This window comes from Salmo trutta, chromosome 18 (assembly GCF_901001165.1).
Source record: "Salmo trutta chromosome 18, fSalTru1.1, whole genome shotgun sequence".
NCBI classification, from domain to species: domain Eukaryota; kingdom Metazoa; phylum Chordata; class Actinopteri; order Salmoniformes; family Salmonidae; genus Salmo; species Salmo trutta.
The window spans coordinates 43,389,083-43,408,512 of record NC_042974.1 but is presented as its reverse complement, the minus strand read 5'-3'; the positions used below and the strand labels follow the sequence as shown (position 1 = coordinate 43,408,512).

General features: G+C 40.6%; 1 protein-coding gene across 4 annotated transcripts in view; it reads right to left on the bottom strand.

Annotated features, from left to right (window-relative positions):
* Positions 1–15,627: 15,627 nt before the first annotated feature.
* Positions 15,628–19,430, bottom strand: part of LOC115153338 (tau-tubulin kinase 1) — a 39,795-nt gene continuing 35,992 nt past the window's right edge. For all 4 annotated transcript variants that reach the window (XM_029698677.1, XM_029698680.1, XM_029698679.1 and 1 more), the window contains one exon: positions 15,628–19,283. In XM_029698677.1, the coding sequence (XP_029554537.1) occupies positions 18,830–19,283 (454 nt within the window). In that variant the 3' untranslated portion in view covers positions 15,628–18,829. The remainder of the gene's footprint in view (positions 19,284–19,430) is intronic.

Sequence of the window (19,430 nt, the reverse complement as noted above, 5' to 3'; positions counted from 1 at the left end):
TCCGTACACATCACTTCTTTCTGTATCAGAAAGTAGGTTGGCTCTTGTGGAAGTCTCGTAGATCGAGGCATTGCACTTTTTTTTGTTTATAAAGCGCTCTTGCACACATTTCAACCGTACCTTACTTCATTGTTAACCTACAGATGTAAAGTACGAGCTACCAGACCCAGTCTCAGAGATGGCTAACTCTGGAGATCCCTTCGTTTGCCACTGAGTTAGGTAGATCTGCATGTAGGTTTCTTGCACCTTACTTGTGGAATGATCTCCAGAACTCTCTTAAGTTGGACGTTTTGGTGCGGCTAGGGCAGTTAGACCGCTGGTTCATTACCTTTTAGTTTTTTACTGAGGAATGTGTTTGTTTTCATGATCATGTTTTGTAAGTTACTTTTATTAAATTGCTTGTAAATATTGTTTTTATTGCGTTGGAATTGTAAATATTGTGAACATGTATGACTGTGTGCAATGGGCATGTGGTGTAAGGGAGACCTTTTTTTTAATAAGAACTGTCTACAGTTTATGGATATACCGTACCTTACGACGTGGAACACGTGCTGCTAAACAGTCATTTCAGTGTGATTTATTCAGAACGCGTTCCCTATGGAATGCGATTAGACCTCGTCTTATTAATTAATTCAATATTTAATAAGAGGTCTACATCTGGGAAAAGTTCACCCCACAACCATATAAATTACCTCTCCCGTTTACACGCCTGGATTACCTGTGAGGTCAAAAATAAAATGACATTATCTAGAAACCCGCACCAAACTGTGACAGATAAACATGGGGCTGTAATTAAAAGCTGATGCTTGGTGTTGTGTCACTCCAATCACACTCCCCCAATTAGGTCTAACCGTAGGGAGATGGGATAAACCAACAGTTGTGTTTATTCAGCAGTAGATAGAGGTGAGAATCTCAGGCTTCTGACAACAACTTGCTCTCTCTATCCGCCCATGCTTGTGTTCCTGCCTTGGAACCATAAACTTGGAGCCCTCCAGTCAAGTGTTCTGAGCTAGAGAGTTCCACCCCAAGCAGTTCTAAACACAATAGTGTTCTGAACCAGTATTCTACACCATACCCACTGGGCACATACTGGTTGAATCAGTGTTGTTTCCACAAAATTTCAATGAAATTACATTGAACCAACGTGGAATAGACGTTGAATTGATGTCTGTGCCCAGTGGGTATAGGCATACAACTTTGTGTGGCAGGATTTTTGTTGCTTTTTACTGGCTGGCAATTACCCTGGTTGACTGTTCATCTAAGGCATAAGAGGTTAGAGAGAATATCTGTGATAAAAAATATAGTATAATTTGAAGAAATGATCTGCCTACTGATAGGCCTACTGTGTGACAACAGTGGCACTTACAGGTTCTATGTATAATAAGAAATGATGATGAAGATAAGTGACAACAAAATATATCCTGAGCACATTTGATAAAATCAATTGTGATGAATTAATAGCCAAAATAGTTCAAGGAAAACCAATCGATACACACTGCTCTAATGACAAGAGCTTGGGATAAACTGCATCTCCAGGTAGACCTAACCGCTATTTGCCCTTATTCTTGAAGGTCAGAGGAGCTGAAAGGGAAAATACTGGAGGATCTTAGTATAGAGAATAATATATATATATATATATTTTAGGTCTATCCCACATACCTTCAGTGTTTTATTGTATAATATCGATAATTTGAAGTTAAAGTTGGATGGAATAATCTTAATCTTTTTTAAGGATATTCTCCGGAACTAGGCTCTATGAGCAGAATTAATGTGTTACCCCAATTAGCCTTTAAATCCCTAGTTTGAAAGCGACTGTTTTTCTAGAGGCTGTGCTGCACCATTTTCCCCCATGTGGGCCAGCCCCCTACCAATTCAAGTTCAACCAATGATCTTCAGCACCTCGCCATTTGAGTGACAGTTAGCAAGAAGCACATCATGCACACACAGCAGAGCGAGAGACAGAGAGCAATGATGTGGTGCACATAACTGCACATAGGTGACATAGTATGCAATTTTCGGGGACCACTTTTGGCTCGTGAGTGCTACTTTGAGAACTACTGGCTAAAAAGTATGCAAAAGTACCGGAGAATCTCTTTAATTAATCTGTATTAAAGATGGGAAATAAACCAATCAAGGATTCAGAGAGTACGTTTAGATGCAATCACACCATACAAACCATCATGCTCAAACTGTAAATTGATTCATCCATTAAATAAATGTCTTACTTTTTATTTTATTTGCCTATGTGACGATGTGCCTGTGAGCTCCCACAATTTCTCCCCACACAAACGGACTGATTTATTGCTAACCTTAGGCATACTATGCCTATGCTATCACTCAAACATTACCCACTGGGCACACCATATAATTTCAATGTGGATAATTGGATAATATTTGGTAGAGATGTTGATCAATGAGACTTGATTTTGATTTTATTAGGATCTCTTTTAGTCCTCATTTGGACTAATCTTTCAAGAGTCCTTAAACTTTACAGCCTATATTCACTCACTCAAAAAGACAGACAAAAGTTAGTTGAATTACCAATGTGTTATCACTATGCTTTAAACCATCTAAAAGCACAACCAAATTCCATTGAAGAAACAATGTCTGATTTCTGGTTTAGTTGTCACCCAAATGTCTATCTCTGCCCTTTAAACCATTTAAAAGCACAACAAGGTTCAAATGGGAATATAATGTCAGATATTTTGTTTATTTAAATGAATGGGTTACTTATCACTGCCCTTCATCTCATAGCAGAACCAAATGACCTGGATTGCAGTTGAGATTAGATTAAAATACATGATGATACTGTTCAATGACTTTGGAGATGCTGCGCAGATTATTACAGGAAATGTGAAAATCTCCACAGACCTGCAAACAGATTATTAAAACACAATGTTAGAACAACATAGCTACATGTAAAACAATTGGATTGTGTTTGAAAATCACTGTTAGTTCACATTTAATAACACAAATCAGGCATTTTATGATAAACAGCCAATTTTATGATTAACAGCCCTACTCATTTTTCTCCTAACAATTCTGGGCTCACGGTTCAAGCTAAATAAAATGGTTATACAAAAGGTTTTTAACAACATTTATAAAATATGTCATACATATAAGCATACATGAACCTTTAAAAAGTCCTCCCCCCTCCCAAAGTACCCTCCTCCCCTTCTTCCCTCTCACCTCCTCACCTCTCCTCCACTTCACTCCCTTCCAAAACCCTTCCCCCTCAACCCCTTCTCCATTCCACTCCATCCCCCCTCCACATACTGCAAGTCCCTTTGCTCCAGTTGTAGCTCAATGGTTTCCAAAGTGGCCTTTTATGTACCTTTTATGTTCCTCCAAGCTCTGGGATCAGGCATACTACCTGGTGGTCAGCAGGTACCATGTCACGTGGGCTTGGCCAGAATTTGTTTATTTCTTTACGGTGCATGCACTTGACCTGGAAGTTCTCCTCCTCCACATCTGTTATGATTCCTGGGTATGGCTCATTGTCGTAGGACACCACACACCACTGAACAATATGTTGAGAGTGAATGGACTCTGGTCGCCACGGGGTTTCAATGATGCACACAGATTTTGGAGTATGAGCAGCTTCTAGAGTTGATCTTGAAGCCTCAGCAGCTTCTAGAGTTTCTTCTTTTAACTCAAGGCAGGGACAGGCCATGACCCCCTCATCGCTTTGGCAGAGACAGGTTATGTCTCTGTACTTGATGTGACCTGGCAAAACACTCATCAACAGATGCATCTTCATTGTGCCTTTCATTGGAGTTTTTGGATGATAAAAGCCCACGGCTGTAAAGGCTGTTAGCCATGAATTTGAGATTCTCGTGGGTTTTACATTGGCATGTCTCACGATCAGCTTCCATTGGTGCCACAACCCAAAATGGCCTATAGGTGCAGAACAGTAGGAGATAGAGTCTTGACTTTCTGAGAGAAACTTCCTGTGTAGATTCTCCATTGCCTGTCAGCAACCTTTTTTGCATCTTCTGTTTGTTTCGTGTGACAGTTTGTTTCCTCCCTGTAATCATGCGACTCACATCATCCATCATCCTATCCATGCACAATCATGCAGCCTCAATTGGGTAAAAGGAACATAACTGTCACGACTTCCGCCGAAGTCGGTCCCTCTCCTTGTTCGGGCGCCGTTCGGCGGTCGACGTCACCGGCCTTCTAGCCATCGTCGATCCACTTTTCATTTTCCATTTGTTTTGTCTTTGTCTTACACACCTGGTTTCAATCCCCCAATTACCTGTTCATTATTTAGCCCACTGTTCCCCCATGTTTGTTTGTCAGTGATTGTTTCTATGTAGGAAGGTCCGTTATTGTGGGCTTTGTTTTTGTATTGCATTTATATATTGTTGAGTAAAATACATTTATTTACTCATATCTGCTGTCCTGCGCCTGACTCCTATACACCAGCTACACATAGACCTCCTGACAACAACATTGTACTTCATTATTATTATATTGCCTATGGTCCAGGACATTTAGACAATGATGACACCACGCCAATGAATGAACAATGGACAATATATTGAAGTGTCATATAGACTGGGTCTACTTCCTCGTGGGGATACAGTGCATTGCATCCCTTTCAGTGGTGCAAAGTACTTAAGTAAAGTACTACTGAAGTAGTTTTTGGGGGTATTTGTACTTTACTTTACTATTTATATTTTTGCCAACTTTTACTTTTACTGCATTCCTAAAAAAAAAGAATGTACTTTTAACGCCATACATTTTCCATGACACCCAAAAGTACTTGTTACATTTTGACACTAAAATGGTCCAATTCACACACTTATCAAGAGAACATCCCTGGTCATCCCTACTGCCTCTGATCTGGTGGACTCACTAAACACAAATGTTTTTTTTAAATGGTGCCGTCTGGTTTGCTTAATACAAGGAATTTGAAATTATAAAATACTTTTACTTTTACTTTTGATACTTATGTATATTTGAGCAATTCCATTTACTTTTTCTACTTACGTATATTTATAACCAAATACTTGTAGACTTTTACTCAAGTAGTATTTTATTGGGTAATGTTTTTTGTTTTGTTTACGCTACTGATCTAGATTATAGACTGCATTTCTTGCACAATAGCGCCTGCAGCCTCCCTCGTCACCGTCCTCATCACCCACCAGGGAGAGGGTCCATCAGGAGGGTCTGTTGTTGATTTTGGTGGCTCCCCGTTGGCCCAGACAACCCTGATTCCCGGAGATCATCCGCCTGTGCGGGGACCCGTGGGGGGTTCCGTGTTGTCGGGATCTTTTGTCTTGTGTAATTTAGACAACATTCACATTAGCCTCCGAGGTGTAACCCGTGTCTAGGGCACAAATAAATATTGGATGCAGAACACTGTTTATATGGTATTATGTAAAGGGTTGTTTATTCCACACGGACCTGTTACTCCATTTGAAAGTTATCAAGACACTTAGTTTAGAATATCTACATACATTTAGCAATTGCATTCTTCTCATATTACTCTGTAGGCTACTGAACTTTTCAAAGCTTCTTCCAGCATCTTACCATACATTTGCCTGTAGTTATTGAACTCAACCTGCAGGTTTGTTGTGATTGAGTGGGGGGAAAGCGGCGGGCAAGGTTCTGACAGGTGGGTGTGTCTTGGTGGTGGCAAGGACACATCAAAGAAACACCCAGATCAAACCACACCCTCTAGCCAACTGACATTTGGCTTCTGTCATGGCCGCCAACATTTCTTGATCAGCAAGCCAAAAAACGAGGCCAAATCAGCGCAAATGCAAATGATAGCTTTGTTTTCATTAACGAGTTAAGTATTTGGCCATTGCACTTTTATTGTACGATAGTATTGCCATTAAATGGGCAATCCGCAGTTGAAACAATAAAGTGTTTTCCCCGCCACTGTTTCTGTGAAAAGCTGAGGAATGGGGCTGGAGAAATGTTACCACTCTCAAATTCATAGTTTAACAATGTTTTGAGGCTATACAGTGTTTGTTTACATTTACTTTGTTTACAAACATTGGAGTATAATAAGCTTACATTTTGGGTTCTGATGGGGTACGACAGTTGAACTAAGCTCACAAGGATCAGTTGAGTACATATAATGAATTTATAAGTAAAAAAATGGATGTAGCCATTGCAGATTGCATATTTTCACTATTTATGAATGTACCCTGTTTAAAGGTGTGATGTGAAGTAGGCCTATGCCAGGTGACAACTGCTTGTCTAGGTAACATGCTGTAACTTTAGCTCTGCCATAGGCATACTTAAATGTGTAAGTTTATGGATTTTGACATTTGTTTGAAGCATTTTGCATTAGTCCTCAAATCAGTTTATTATTTTGTCAAATATCTTTCATAATTTTTGTCATCTTTGTACCTGAACCTCTGACTCATCTCAACGTTTTCTGCTCCACACCGACTAAATAGGCTTCCGGCTCCTCTATAGTAACACTATATTTGGTTTTATTTCATATCACTTAGAAAAATTGGCTAATAAAAAAATAATCAATCAATTGTAGCACATTTGAACCTTGTGTTACAACCACTCCATAGAATGTAATAGCTGCTTTTGCCACTGAGTGGGGCATATACACTCAAACAGAAGCAGGACGAGTTATAGACAGCTAGGTCTGAGTATATAATAGGAAGTGCAGTCGTTTTTTTTGGTGCCTTGGTCCTTGACACACACACTGTGGATACAGTACGTACCATATAACGTACGGAGAAACATACTGTGGGGGGGTCTAGGATGGTTGGAGGCGGCAGGTAACCTGGCGGTTAGGAGCGTTGGGCCAGTGGCCGAGAAATTGCTGGTTCGGGTCCCTGTGTCGACTGGGGGAAGGATCTGTCGATGCGCCCTTGAGTGGGGCACTTGACCCTGTCTGCTAAATTACTAAAATGTAATGTAAATGTTGAGCAGCTTCACTACAGGTAGATTACATGTTTTAAAATGAAATACAAATGAAATAAATTGAAACATTTATAAAATACCGGACTAAGATCAAATCCTAATACACCGGCTCTGACACTCGTTGGTTCTGGCAGGGCTTGCAAATGATCACGGCACGCAAAGGAAGAACCAGCCATGAGCCGCCTACTGATGCGAGCCTACCAGACAAACTAAATGCCTATGTTTGCTTCAGAGGAATGTGGGAACACTCTGTACGTAGCCGATGTGAGTAAGACCTTTAAACAGGTTAACAATCACAAGGCCGCAGGGCCAGACGGATTATCAGGACGCTTACTCAGAGCATGCGCTGACCAACTGGCAAGTGTCTTCACTGACATTTTCAACCTCTCCCTGACCCAGTCTGTAATACCAACATGTTTCAAGCAGACCACCAGAGTCCCTGTGCCCAAGAACGCCAAGGTAACTTGTCTAAATGTATATCGCCCCAAAGCATTCACATCTGTAGCCATGAAATGCTTTGAAAGGCTGGTCATGGCTCACATCAACACCATCATCCCAGACACCCTGGACCCACTCCAATTCCCATACCGCCCCAACAACACAGATAACGCAATCTCTATTGCACTCCCACAATGCCTGTTCCCACTTGGAAAAGAAGAACACTTCAGGGACTTCAGAAAGTATTCATTTTCAAATAAAAAATAAATAAATAGAAATTCACACCCCTTTACTTTTTCCACATTTTGTTGTGTTACAGCCTGAATTTAAAATTGATTAAATTAGGATTTTTTGTCACACAATACCCCATACTGTCAAAGTGGAATGATATTTTTTGAAATGTTATAAATACTTTCTGAAAGAACTATATGTGAGAATGCTGTTCATTGACTACAGCTCAGCATTCAACACCATAATGCCCTCCAAGCTCATCACTAAGCTAAGGACCCTGGGACTGAACACTATCTTCTGCAACTGGATCTTTGACTTCCTGACGGGCCGCCCCCGGTGGTGAGGGTAGGTAACAACACATCAGCCACGCTTACCCTCAACACGGGACCCCTCAGAGGTGCGTGCTTAGCCCCCTCCTGTACTCCCTGTTTATCCACGACTGCGTGGCCGCGCACGACTCCAACACCATCATTAAGATTGCCGACGACACGATCGTGGTACTGTAAGCCTGATCACCGACAACAATGAAACAGCCTATAGGGAGGAGGTCAGAGACCTGCCAGAACAACAACCTCTCCCTCAACGTCAGCAAGACAAAGGAGCTGATCGTGGACTACAGGAAACGGAGAGCTGAGCACGCCTCCATTCACATTGATGGGGCTGTAGTGGAGCGGGTGTCCACATCACAAAGGATCTATCATGGTCCAAACACACCAACACAGTGGTTAAGAGGGCATGACCATGCCTCTTCCCCTCATGAAGCTGAAAAGATTTGGCATGGTCCCCAGATCCTCAAAAGGTTCTACAGCTGCACCATTGAGAGCATCTTGACTGGCTGCCTCACCGCTTGGTATGGCAACTGCTTGGCATCCGACCGCATGGCGCTACAGAGGGTAGTGCGTACAGCCCAGTACGTCACTGGGGACGAGCTCCCTGCCATCCAGGACCTCTATATCAGGCGGTGTCAGAGGAAGGCCCTAATTGTTGAAGTCTCCAGTCACCCAAGTCATAGACAGTTCTCGCTGCTACCGCAAGGCTAGAGGTATCAATGCACCAAGTCTGGAACCAACAGGACCCTGAACAGCTTCTACCCCCAAGCCTCCTAAATAGTTTGTTCGTTCGAGGAGTTATTTGGTGAACTATTTAACTACCTGCATTGACCCTTTTGCATTAACTTTTTTTGTCTCATCACATTTGCTGCTGCTACTGTTTATTATCTGTCACTCAATGACCTTGTACCCCTGCACAGCGACTCGGTACTGGTACCTCGTGTATAGCCAAGCTATTGTTACTCATTGTGTATTTATTATTATGTGTTTTACTTTTGTATTATTTCTCTATTGTATTTCTCTCTGCATTGTTGGGAAGTAAGTACTGTAATTTCCGGACTATTAAGCACTCCTGAATATAAGCCGCACCCACTGAATTACATTTTTTTTAAAATATTTTGAACATAAATAAGCCGCACATGTCTATAAGCCGCAGGTGCCTACCGGTACATTGAAACAAATGAACTTTACACAGGCTTTAACGAAACACGGCTTGTAACAAAAATAAATTGGCTTTAACGAAACACGGCTTGTAACAAAAATAAATAGGCTTTAACGAAACACGGCTTGTAACAAAAAATAAAAAATTAGCAGTAAGCTTTAGTTGTCTTTTTGTCAATTCAATGAGTCAATTCCTCATGCTGCTGTTTCCAACGTCTTATCATCGACTCATTAAGACCAAGCTCCCGTGCAGCAGCTCTATTTCCTTTTCCAACAGCCAGATCAATCACCTTCAACTTGAAAGCTGCATCATATGCATTTCTCCGTGTCTTTGATGAGGGTGACAAAATGACTACCGTAATCAGAATGATGGGAAGTTTAAACAGTAAACAAAAAAGTTGTTTGACCTTAACCCGTTCGGCAATTTCATTGGTCTAATGAAAGCTTCATGCCGCCAAAAAACAGAGCACGTCACAGAATGTGTTTTTTTTTTTAAAAACCCATTGAAAGTAGGAAAAAACGATATATTAGCCGCGTCATTGTTTAAGCCGCGAGGTTCAAAGCTGAGAAAAAAGTTGAGGCTTATAGTCCGGAATTTACGGTAAGCATTTCACTGTTAACCTACACCTGTTCTTTACGAAGCACCTTTCATTTGAATAAGGATTTTCATTGGACTTTAGCACCTCTTTGTTGTAGAACGATAGTTTGAAACATGCTCAGTTGATTATGTTCATGGGTTCATAGCTGATATGACCACTCAGTCCTGAAATTACACGTAGACTATACATGGACAACATGAACAATACATTCACATGTCAGTTGAGAACTCTGGACATCACAGTGAACTTATAATAATATACAAAATCAAGAAACACCTGAAAATGAAAAAGGCATATATGGTTCAGCTGAACGGTTCAAATGTCACGTGTGGAAGAAAATGTTTCAGTTCTGAGAGAGATAACATAAAAAAATACATGTTTCATCTCTCAAAGTGAACATTGTCTTTTTGAATAAAGTTTAGATATCATTTTTTTTTTTTTTTCATGGTGACTTTTCTGTGGTGGGCATATTTTGATTCTTAGCCTTAACTGTTATGTCTACATGGGCTTTTATGCCTCCTCGTGTGTCCGTGCAGAATGGACCCAGCTATCACATTTGGCACCTCTGCAGCTATTTATCTTTGTGTAATGCTTACTATGATCCAGCAGAGGGGAGAAGCACATCAGTGACTGAGAGCCTTGGATTAAACAAGTCCATATATGTAAATAGTCAATGTCTAACACTGAAGGAGGCATGTGTTCACTAACAGCAGCAGTGAGAGACATAGAAACAGTGATGTCTAAGTAGATAATAGGCAGCCAGCAATGCGAAGGACAGTCATTATCTTTGGTGTCTTGGTCCTTGACATATTTACACTCATACCCACACATGGATCCCCATCTCTCCCTGTCCCTCTCTCTCTCCCCCTACCTCCTCATATTTTCAGACTCTGGAAAAGGGTGATATGTTTCTATGAAGTGATGAAGTCTCATGGTTCATTGCACTGCTCTGTGACGTCAGGGACAGGGTACATGCTGAAACGCTGAAGACAGGATCACCAGATGGACCAGCAAACATTGTCTTATCAATAACAATACCTCTATTAGCAATGTTTCCTATGGTGCAGATGTCATGGGACTTTTCTGCTGTGTGCGAATGGGCTTGAATCCAATCTTAATGTGTTTTTCTGCTGTTTTATCTTCAGGTGCTGAGTCTGTGTATGTGAAGACAGGGTGGTCCACCATCATCCCATATCGTTATGATCAGTTGTCTGGACAGGATGGTTCGACCTGTCACTCCAGGTAAGATTCCTTACAACTCAGTAAAGCAGAATAGGTAGTTCTCAGTAATGATGACGCAATCAGCAATAGCCTGTTATTGTTCAAGTCGTTGACCTGAGGAATGTTGGTATACTGTACTTTATGTTCTCTATCCATTTTGGAAGTGGTCGGTTGTTACCAAAAACACACTTGATCACTCAGAACTAATAGAGGCCTGCTCCTGACCTCCTTTTTGTCTATACCTCTGTGTTCAGGTACTCCAAAACTCCATGTGGACCAAAATGAGGTGACTGGAGTAGAAGAAGGGAGTATCACTGTCCATTGTTACTATGCACCAAGCTGTCTGTTTGAACTACTGGCACACAGCCCAGACACCCATGCATACCATGCCACCAGAGTTCTCTTCATAGTCCACATGTCCAGAACAGACTATGGGAGGCGCACAGTACTACTTAAAGCCATGACTACATGGAACTCTATTCCACATCAAGTACCTCATGCAAGCAGTAAAATTCAATAAAAAAAGATAAAAATACACCTCATGGAACAGCGGGGACTGTGAAGCAACACAAACATACACATGCGTACAAACACACGATAACATACACACTATGCACACACATACACGTGGATTTTGTGTTGTAGATATTCTGTTGTGAATGTATTATAATGTTTTCAAAATTGTATAAAGGCCTTGATTTTTCTGGGCACCAGAGGTAACAACACACACCATGGAGCCCAGGGGTAAGTATACACTACAATGATCAGCACTCGATATCAGAACTCAGGATAAGACCCAGATGCAGACAGTTCGAGTTACAGAAGTTTATTTACAAAACAGGGGGCAGGCAAACAACAGGTCAGAATTTAACACCATAGTACCCTCCAAACTCGTCATTATGCTTCAGACCCCGGGTCTTGACCACGCCCTGTGCAACTGGATCGTGGACTTTCTGACAGGCCGCCCCCAGGTGGTGGGGGTAGGAAACAACATCTCCACCCCGCTGATCCCCTACACTGGGGCCCCACAAGGGTGCGTTATCAGCCCTTTCCTGTACTCCCTGTTCACCCATGACTGCGAGGCCATGCACGCCTCCAACTCAATCATCAAGTTTGCAGACGACACTACAGTGGTAGACTTGATTACCAACAACAATGAGGCGGCCTACAGGGAGGAGGTGAGTGTGGTGTCAGGAAAAGAACCTCACACTCAACGTCAACAAAAAAAGGAGATGATCGTGGACACTACATCGACGGGACAGTAGTGGAGAAGGTAGAAAGTTTTAAGTTCCTCGGCGTACACATCAAGGACAAACTGAAATGGTCCACCTACACAGACAGCGTGGTGAAGAAGGCGCAGCAGCGCCTCGTCAACCTCAGGAGGCTGAAGAAATTTGTCTTGTCACCGAAAACACTCACAAATGTTTACAGATGCACAATTGAGAGCATCCTGTCGGGCTGTATCACCGCCTGGTACGGCAACTGCTCCGACCCACAACCGTAAGGCTCTCCAGATGGTAGTGAGGTCTGCACAATGCATCACCGGGGACAAACTACCTGCCCTCCAGGACACCTACACCACCCGATGTCACAGGAAGGCCAAAAAGATCATCAAGGACAACAACCATCCGAGCCACTGCCTGTTCACCCCGCTATCATCCAGAAGGTGAGGTCAGTACAAGTGCATCAAAGCTGGGAGAGAGAGACTGAAAAACAGCTTCTATCTCAAGGCCATCAGACTGTTAAACAGCCATCACTAACATTGAGTGGCTGCTGCCAACATACTGACTCAAATCTTTAGCCACTTTAATAATAAAAACATTTGTTGAAATAAATGTATCACTAGTCATTTTAAACAATGCCACTTTATATAATGTTTACATACCCTACATTACTCATCTCATGTGTACAGTTGAAGTCGGAAGTTTACATACACCTTAGCCAAATACATTTAAATTCAGTTTTTCACAATTACTGACATTTAATCCTCGTAAAAAATTCCTTGTTTTAGGTCAGTTAGGATCACCACTTTATTTTAAGAATGTGAAATGTCAGAATAATAGTAGAGAGAATGATTTATTTCAGCTTTTATTTCTTTCATCGCATTCCCTGTGGGTCAGAAGTTTACATACACACAATTAGTATTTGGTAGCATTGATTTTGAATTGTTTAACTTGGGTCAAACGTTTCGGGTAGTCTTCCACAAGCTTCCCACAATAAGTTGGGTGAATTTTGGCCCATTCCTCCTGACAGAGCTGGTGTAACTGAGCCAAGTTTGTAGATCTCCTTGCTCGCACACACTTTTTCAGTTCTGCCCACAAATTTTCTATGGGATTGAGGTCAGGGCTTTGTGATGGCCACTCCAATACCTTGACTTTGTTGTCCTTAAGCCATTTTGCCACAACTTTGGAAGTATGCTTGGGGTAATTGTCCATTTGGAAGACCCATTTGCGACCAAGCTTTAATATATCCACATAATTTTCCTCCCTCATGATGCCATCTATTTTGTGAAGTGCACTAGTCCCTCCTGCAGCAAAGCACCCCCACCACATGATGCTGCCAACCCTGTGCTTCACGGTTGGGATGGTGTTCTCTGGCTTGCAAGCATTCCCCTTTTTCCTCCAAACGTAACAATGGTCATTATGGCCAAACAGTTCTATTTTTGTTTCATTTCATCTTGATTGATTTCTTTTGATTTTCCCATGATGTCAAGCAAAGAGGCACTGAGTTTGAAGGTTGGCCTTGAAATACAGCCACAGGTACACCCCCAATTGACTCAAATTATGTCAATTAGCATATCAGAAGCTTCTAAAGCCATGACATCCTTTTCTGGAATTTTCCAAGCTGTTTAAAGGCACAGTCAACTTAGTGTATGTAAACTTCTGACCCACTGGAATTGTGATACAGTGTGATACAGAATTGTGATAAGTGAAATAATCTGTGTGTAAACAATTGTTGGAAAAATTACTTGTGTCATGCACAAAGTAGATGTCCTAACCAACTTTCCAAAACTATAGTTTGTTAACAAGACATTTGTGGAGTAGTTGAAAAACGAGTTTTAATGACTCCAACCTATGTGTATGTAAACTTCCGACTTCAACTGTATATACTGTACTCTATACCATCTACTGCTTCTTGCCTATGCAGCACGGCCATCGCTCATTCATATATTTATATGTACATATTCTTATTAATTCCTTTACACTTGTGTGTATAAGGTAGTTGTTGTGAAATTGTTAGATTACTTGTTAGATTTTACTGCTTGGTCGGATCTAGAAGCACAAGCATTTCGCTACACTCGCATTAACATCTGCTAACCATGTGTATGTGACCAATAACATTTGATTTGATTTGAGTGACTGTGCCAAAATGGCCGAATGGATTTTCAAGCCTGATATCTTAAAATGACCTTAGTCATCAGGGCTTTTAATTTTTGGAGTTTGTTGAAAAAAAGAAGACACAGACAGGTGAGGACACGTCAAACTTATTTTCCTATTTACTTTTCCTATTGTAAACAATGTGCTAGAACAACGGCGCATGTGGAGTATGCACACAAAGTAATGTGGATGGAGAAGGAAATGCATCGCTTTACAATGACCATCAGGATATACCCTTTCCAAGCATACTAAATGTTTGCACTTTTGGTGACTTGACCTACATTGCATATACTATGAATATGACCATAGCACATGATTTATGGCCTTCATGAGGAGGGGGGAGGTGGGGGAAGATTCTTATGACATTGCCAGCAGTAAGACCTAAGTTCAATTTTCAAAAAGACAAGGACTTTAGCTTTCAAATGATATATCCCCCAAACTCACTGGTCCAAAACAACCACTCAGTGTTTAACAGGTTTAAAGAGCAACGGCATCATGAACTTCAATTACCAAGTACCCGGACATTTTAGACAAAAACCTGGTTGACTCAATAACCCATAGCACACATCAAAATCCACAAAGAAATGGTTAATTGACCACAAAATCACAATTTTGCAATGGCCATCTCAGTCTCCGGATTTGAACCCCATTGAAAACCTGTGGTTTGAATTGATGAGTGGAGTCCATAAGCGCAGATGAAGGATATCAAGGATCTGGAAAGATTCTGTGTGGAGGAATGGTCTAATATCCTTCCCAATGTGTTATCTAATCTCATAAAATATTTTAGAAAAAGGCTCAGTGCCGTTATCCTCGCAAGGGGAGGGTGGCAGAGTATTGAAAACAGGAGTGCCAATCATTTTATGCCATATCTTTTTTTTTAACCATTTTTTAAATTACTTGTTAAAGAAAATGTCTGTCTCTGAGCAACTGTGTTAGTATAAAATAAGATAATTTCCCAATTTTTTTTGTTTACAATATAGCTCAGTATTTGTATTATTTATTTAATACAGTCTTTTTAGCTCATTTTTATCAAGGGTGCCAATAATATTAGACGTCACTGTACTTGACTATGATGTGAACAGAACAAAAGCAAAGGTGCATCTTTTTCAATAGGTGGCACTCTTTCCTTTTCATGTTAATAAAATCATAGAACATCTAAACATAGAATATTAGCCATTTGTTTGATTTCACTGCAACAATTGTTAGAATGTTGTGCATGTTACATATATAAAAGGTGTAATACCAGTTTGGAAAACCAATATGAAATGAATATGCCACCATAATGCAAAACATCTACATGGAGGGTATCCATGTTGGTGAGCTAAACAAGGCAATCGATTCAAACCAAGACAATGGTCAATACCAACATGAACGAAGCAGGTCTTTATTTTCGGTCATCATTGATGAAATGGATAACTTGTCAGCAAGCTAGTTCATATAATAAGCAGTTTATTTGATAATGATTTAATTCATGAAACACATTCATGCAAAATCCGTCCTAGATTGGGAAGATCAATAGTCCAGCTAAGTAAACGTGGATTGAGGACAGAAAACGTCTTGAATGTACCCATAACAGAATAATATAATTTCTCCCTCTTCCTACCATCATTTTATGTATTCATCGATTCATTACTTTTGTTTTTAGATAGATCTTTAATCAAAGTTAAAGATTAAGTACATGTACATGTACAATAGTTCACTGTTTACATTGGATACTTAATCTTGATGTTCTTTAAAATGTAGGTACATGTAGTCCGTAATACCCTTGATTGGTTAGCATTTCGTTGCACTTCAATTTACATACCATATTTAATTATGAATGTTGTAGTTTGTCATTGCTGCATGTATTTGTTCTGATAACTTTCCATAAGTTCTCTCTCTCACCAAACATTATTTTGAATAATGTCAAACTAAACAAATGCTGTATATTTAACACCACACAAATGTTAAACACATTTTGACTTGTTAGTTTGAATGAATCAGTATTGTTAAAGCTTGAGGTCTCATCCAACAATTTGACACTTCTGAAAATGAAAGTAAATGAAACAAATGCAATTACAATTTTTTTCTAAATACTTGATTTATCAAACAAAAATAAAGACAACTTTTTGTCTCAAGAAGTAACTATATTATGTACAATACACTATGGGTAAATTATTATGGAACACCAGTATATTTCAATGGCAAGGCATGGTAAATGCATGGCAAATTTCTTAGAAGTGCTGATTGGTGCACACTACAGACGGACCAATTAAAAGCAAACTTTTATTGGTGTGAGCCAATGAAATGGATTCTTATTAAACTGTGAATGATTGACACATCACATAGCAGCTCTACCTGATTGCATGTCTTACTAAATTGCTCAAGACATTTTGGGGTGATGTCAGAAAGTTGCTGGGGTATTGTACGAAGCAAAATAAATTAATTTTAAAACGTTGCATTGTACTATTGTAGATGTATCGCTATATTGTAAGTTGCATTATCCTTGTCATTTGTTGAGAGAAATTATGATTTCCATAAGTTAAATGGTAACACGTTTTATGTGAAGTGCAGACTAACAATGAGAAAAGACAAATAAACAGTGACACTTAAAGTGCAAAATAAATAATATTCTACAGTGACGTTTTTAATATGCAGCATGTAGTAAGGGGACACATATGTTCAGAATAATAGTTCTTTGTAACTGGAAAAAAAACAAGAAATTAGCTAAATCTCTGAAATGTGAATGATTGACGGATGATTTTACACCTGAAGCACAGATTCTGTGAAACTGTATAGGTAGCACCCCCTATTCATGCGTATTAGCTGTAATACATCATTAACAGAAATCATCTTCATTTGGACACATTCCACAGTATCTATCTTCAAATTTGTTTCTGATTTAATATGCGCCCCAAATAGCACTCAACTCCCTATTTAGTGCAGTACTTTTAAACAGAGCCCTATGGGCCCGGGTCAAAAATAGTGCACTATATAGGGAATAAGGTACCATTGGGACGTAATGTTAATCTCTGGGTACATCCAGTGAATTCCCCTAAAGAAAAACCCCTTGTGATCATATCTGGGTGAAACCATCTCCCGAGGTAGACAAGAACACATGCGGGCCATTACAAAGCCACATGTAAATACATCGACTTTATCTTGCAAAGCGCATTCATTTCGATTCCCCCCAAAATCCTGTTCTATCTCAATGAACAAAGAAAGAGTAATAATGACACTTATTTCTGTAATACTTTACTTAATGTAGTATTACCGTTATTTCAAATGGCGATATAGGTCTACTGTAGGGAACATTTAGTAACACTTGAAGCAGTTCCTCGTGAAGTGTTATATTGTCTAATAAGCACATTCATAGCACTTTATAGATGCATTTGTAGGGCTTAATAAGACTGTATAATAAATACTCTATAATAGTTATCATAGATACGGCACACTTTTTCACTCCAAATGCAGACTTACCAGCTGTGATAGTCCCTGATTGGGTGTGAGAGAGAAATAATAACGCCAAGTGTAAACTGCATATTGCCTTTCTATAATCAAACACCATTTCAGATCTGACTCTTATGTACATGAAGGTAAAACTTTACTTGATCCCCCTTATGTGTTATAACGCTGTAAAAACATGAATGCAGCTCATAGATGCAGTCATTGAGCATTGTGAAACTTTACAATACAGGTAATAAGGCATGAGAGAGATATTAATGATATATAACAGTCTCTGGCACCTTATTGCTTTATTGTACAGTTTATTTGACTTAATCTTTAAGGTGCTATGAATGCTTGTAAAGCAATACAACAGTTGATAACCCTTCATAAGAAGGAGCGTCAAATGAAGTGCCACCTAAATTACTTCTGAGGTCTGACCTATATAAAGTGAATCCTATAATTTAGCTATATATTATGTTCATATCACACATGATCATTCTAATTTAAAGCACTTCTTTAAGCAAACTAGTCAGTAAGATCAGATGAGGCTGCTGCTCTCCTGTTACAGTTCTTGTTTTGTCCCTGGAAGCGTTTGTGATGGCAGGAGCAGATAAGAACAGGTCTTAGAACAGGTCTTATTAAGGCTTTTGAGGGCTGCTGTACTGAGTCAGACTCCATTAGATTCCTCCAGGATCAGGATTTAATTACAGGGGGGACCCCCCATAACAAATCAGGGACCCCACATTTGTCAACGACATGGACGTTGGGCACCATTGTCGTGCAGAGCCGTCAAGAGTCAATGTGTAATTCGAACCCTGCTAAGGAACATGTTCCTAGACTGGAGCAGGGAGGCCTCAGCTGCAGAAGGAGATTAGTAACACCCACTTCCCCAGTCTGTGCGGCATTGGGGGTCACACCGCTGCCTAGTGCTCCCTATTACTTGTTTTGTTCTTGGGCTTAATTGTAATTTGAAGCAGACCCCTCTTTGTATTCTTAAGCTGAGAGTTAAAACAAAGCGTTTTTGCACAATTTGCGACAAACACATTTGTGGTTGTGGAGTTACTCTGACATACAGTAGATAAAGGGGTGTGTGAAGTGCAGTTTGGATAGACTGATAAGATAGATTGCCCTGGGCTAGCCTATATTATCTGGTGGCTGTCTTGCTCTCAGAAGCATCTGACTTCCCCTTAGTGGGTGTGGATGTAGATGACGATGGGTAAAATTTGCCTTGCCTTCTGGGCATCCCAGTGGCGGAGGAGTCCTCGGTCTGAGGCGGTCTGGGTTTTAGCGGAAGTGCAGTCTGCGCCCGCACAGATATGAGCTGTCTACGGACCTCTGTGACTGCAGCCCCCCGCCGTGGGCGCTGAGGGGAGGGGCTGTCGGTCCGGGAGGTGGAGTAGCTGCGGGGGGAGGTGCTGAGGCTACGGGGGGAGGGGAATGCAGAATGAGGGGCTCGGAAGATGACCCCACGCAGGGGGGTTCGGGAGGTGGAGAATAGGGAGGAGTCAGCCCCGGGTCCAGGTCGGGATTGCAGAGTCTGGGACCTCTGGTGCAGTGGAACATTCATGCTTGGGGTCCTGGGTTTGTGAGATTGATGCCTGAAAGACAGAGACACAACACAGAAATAGTCAGAGATCTAGAATGATGCTTTGAATCCTCAATTCTGTTCTAGAATGATGCTTTGAGTTTATAATATGGAGTCTTTCAAATAATATGAATATTATTATCCATTCAGAATAATATTC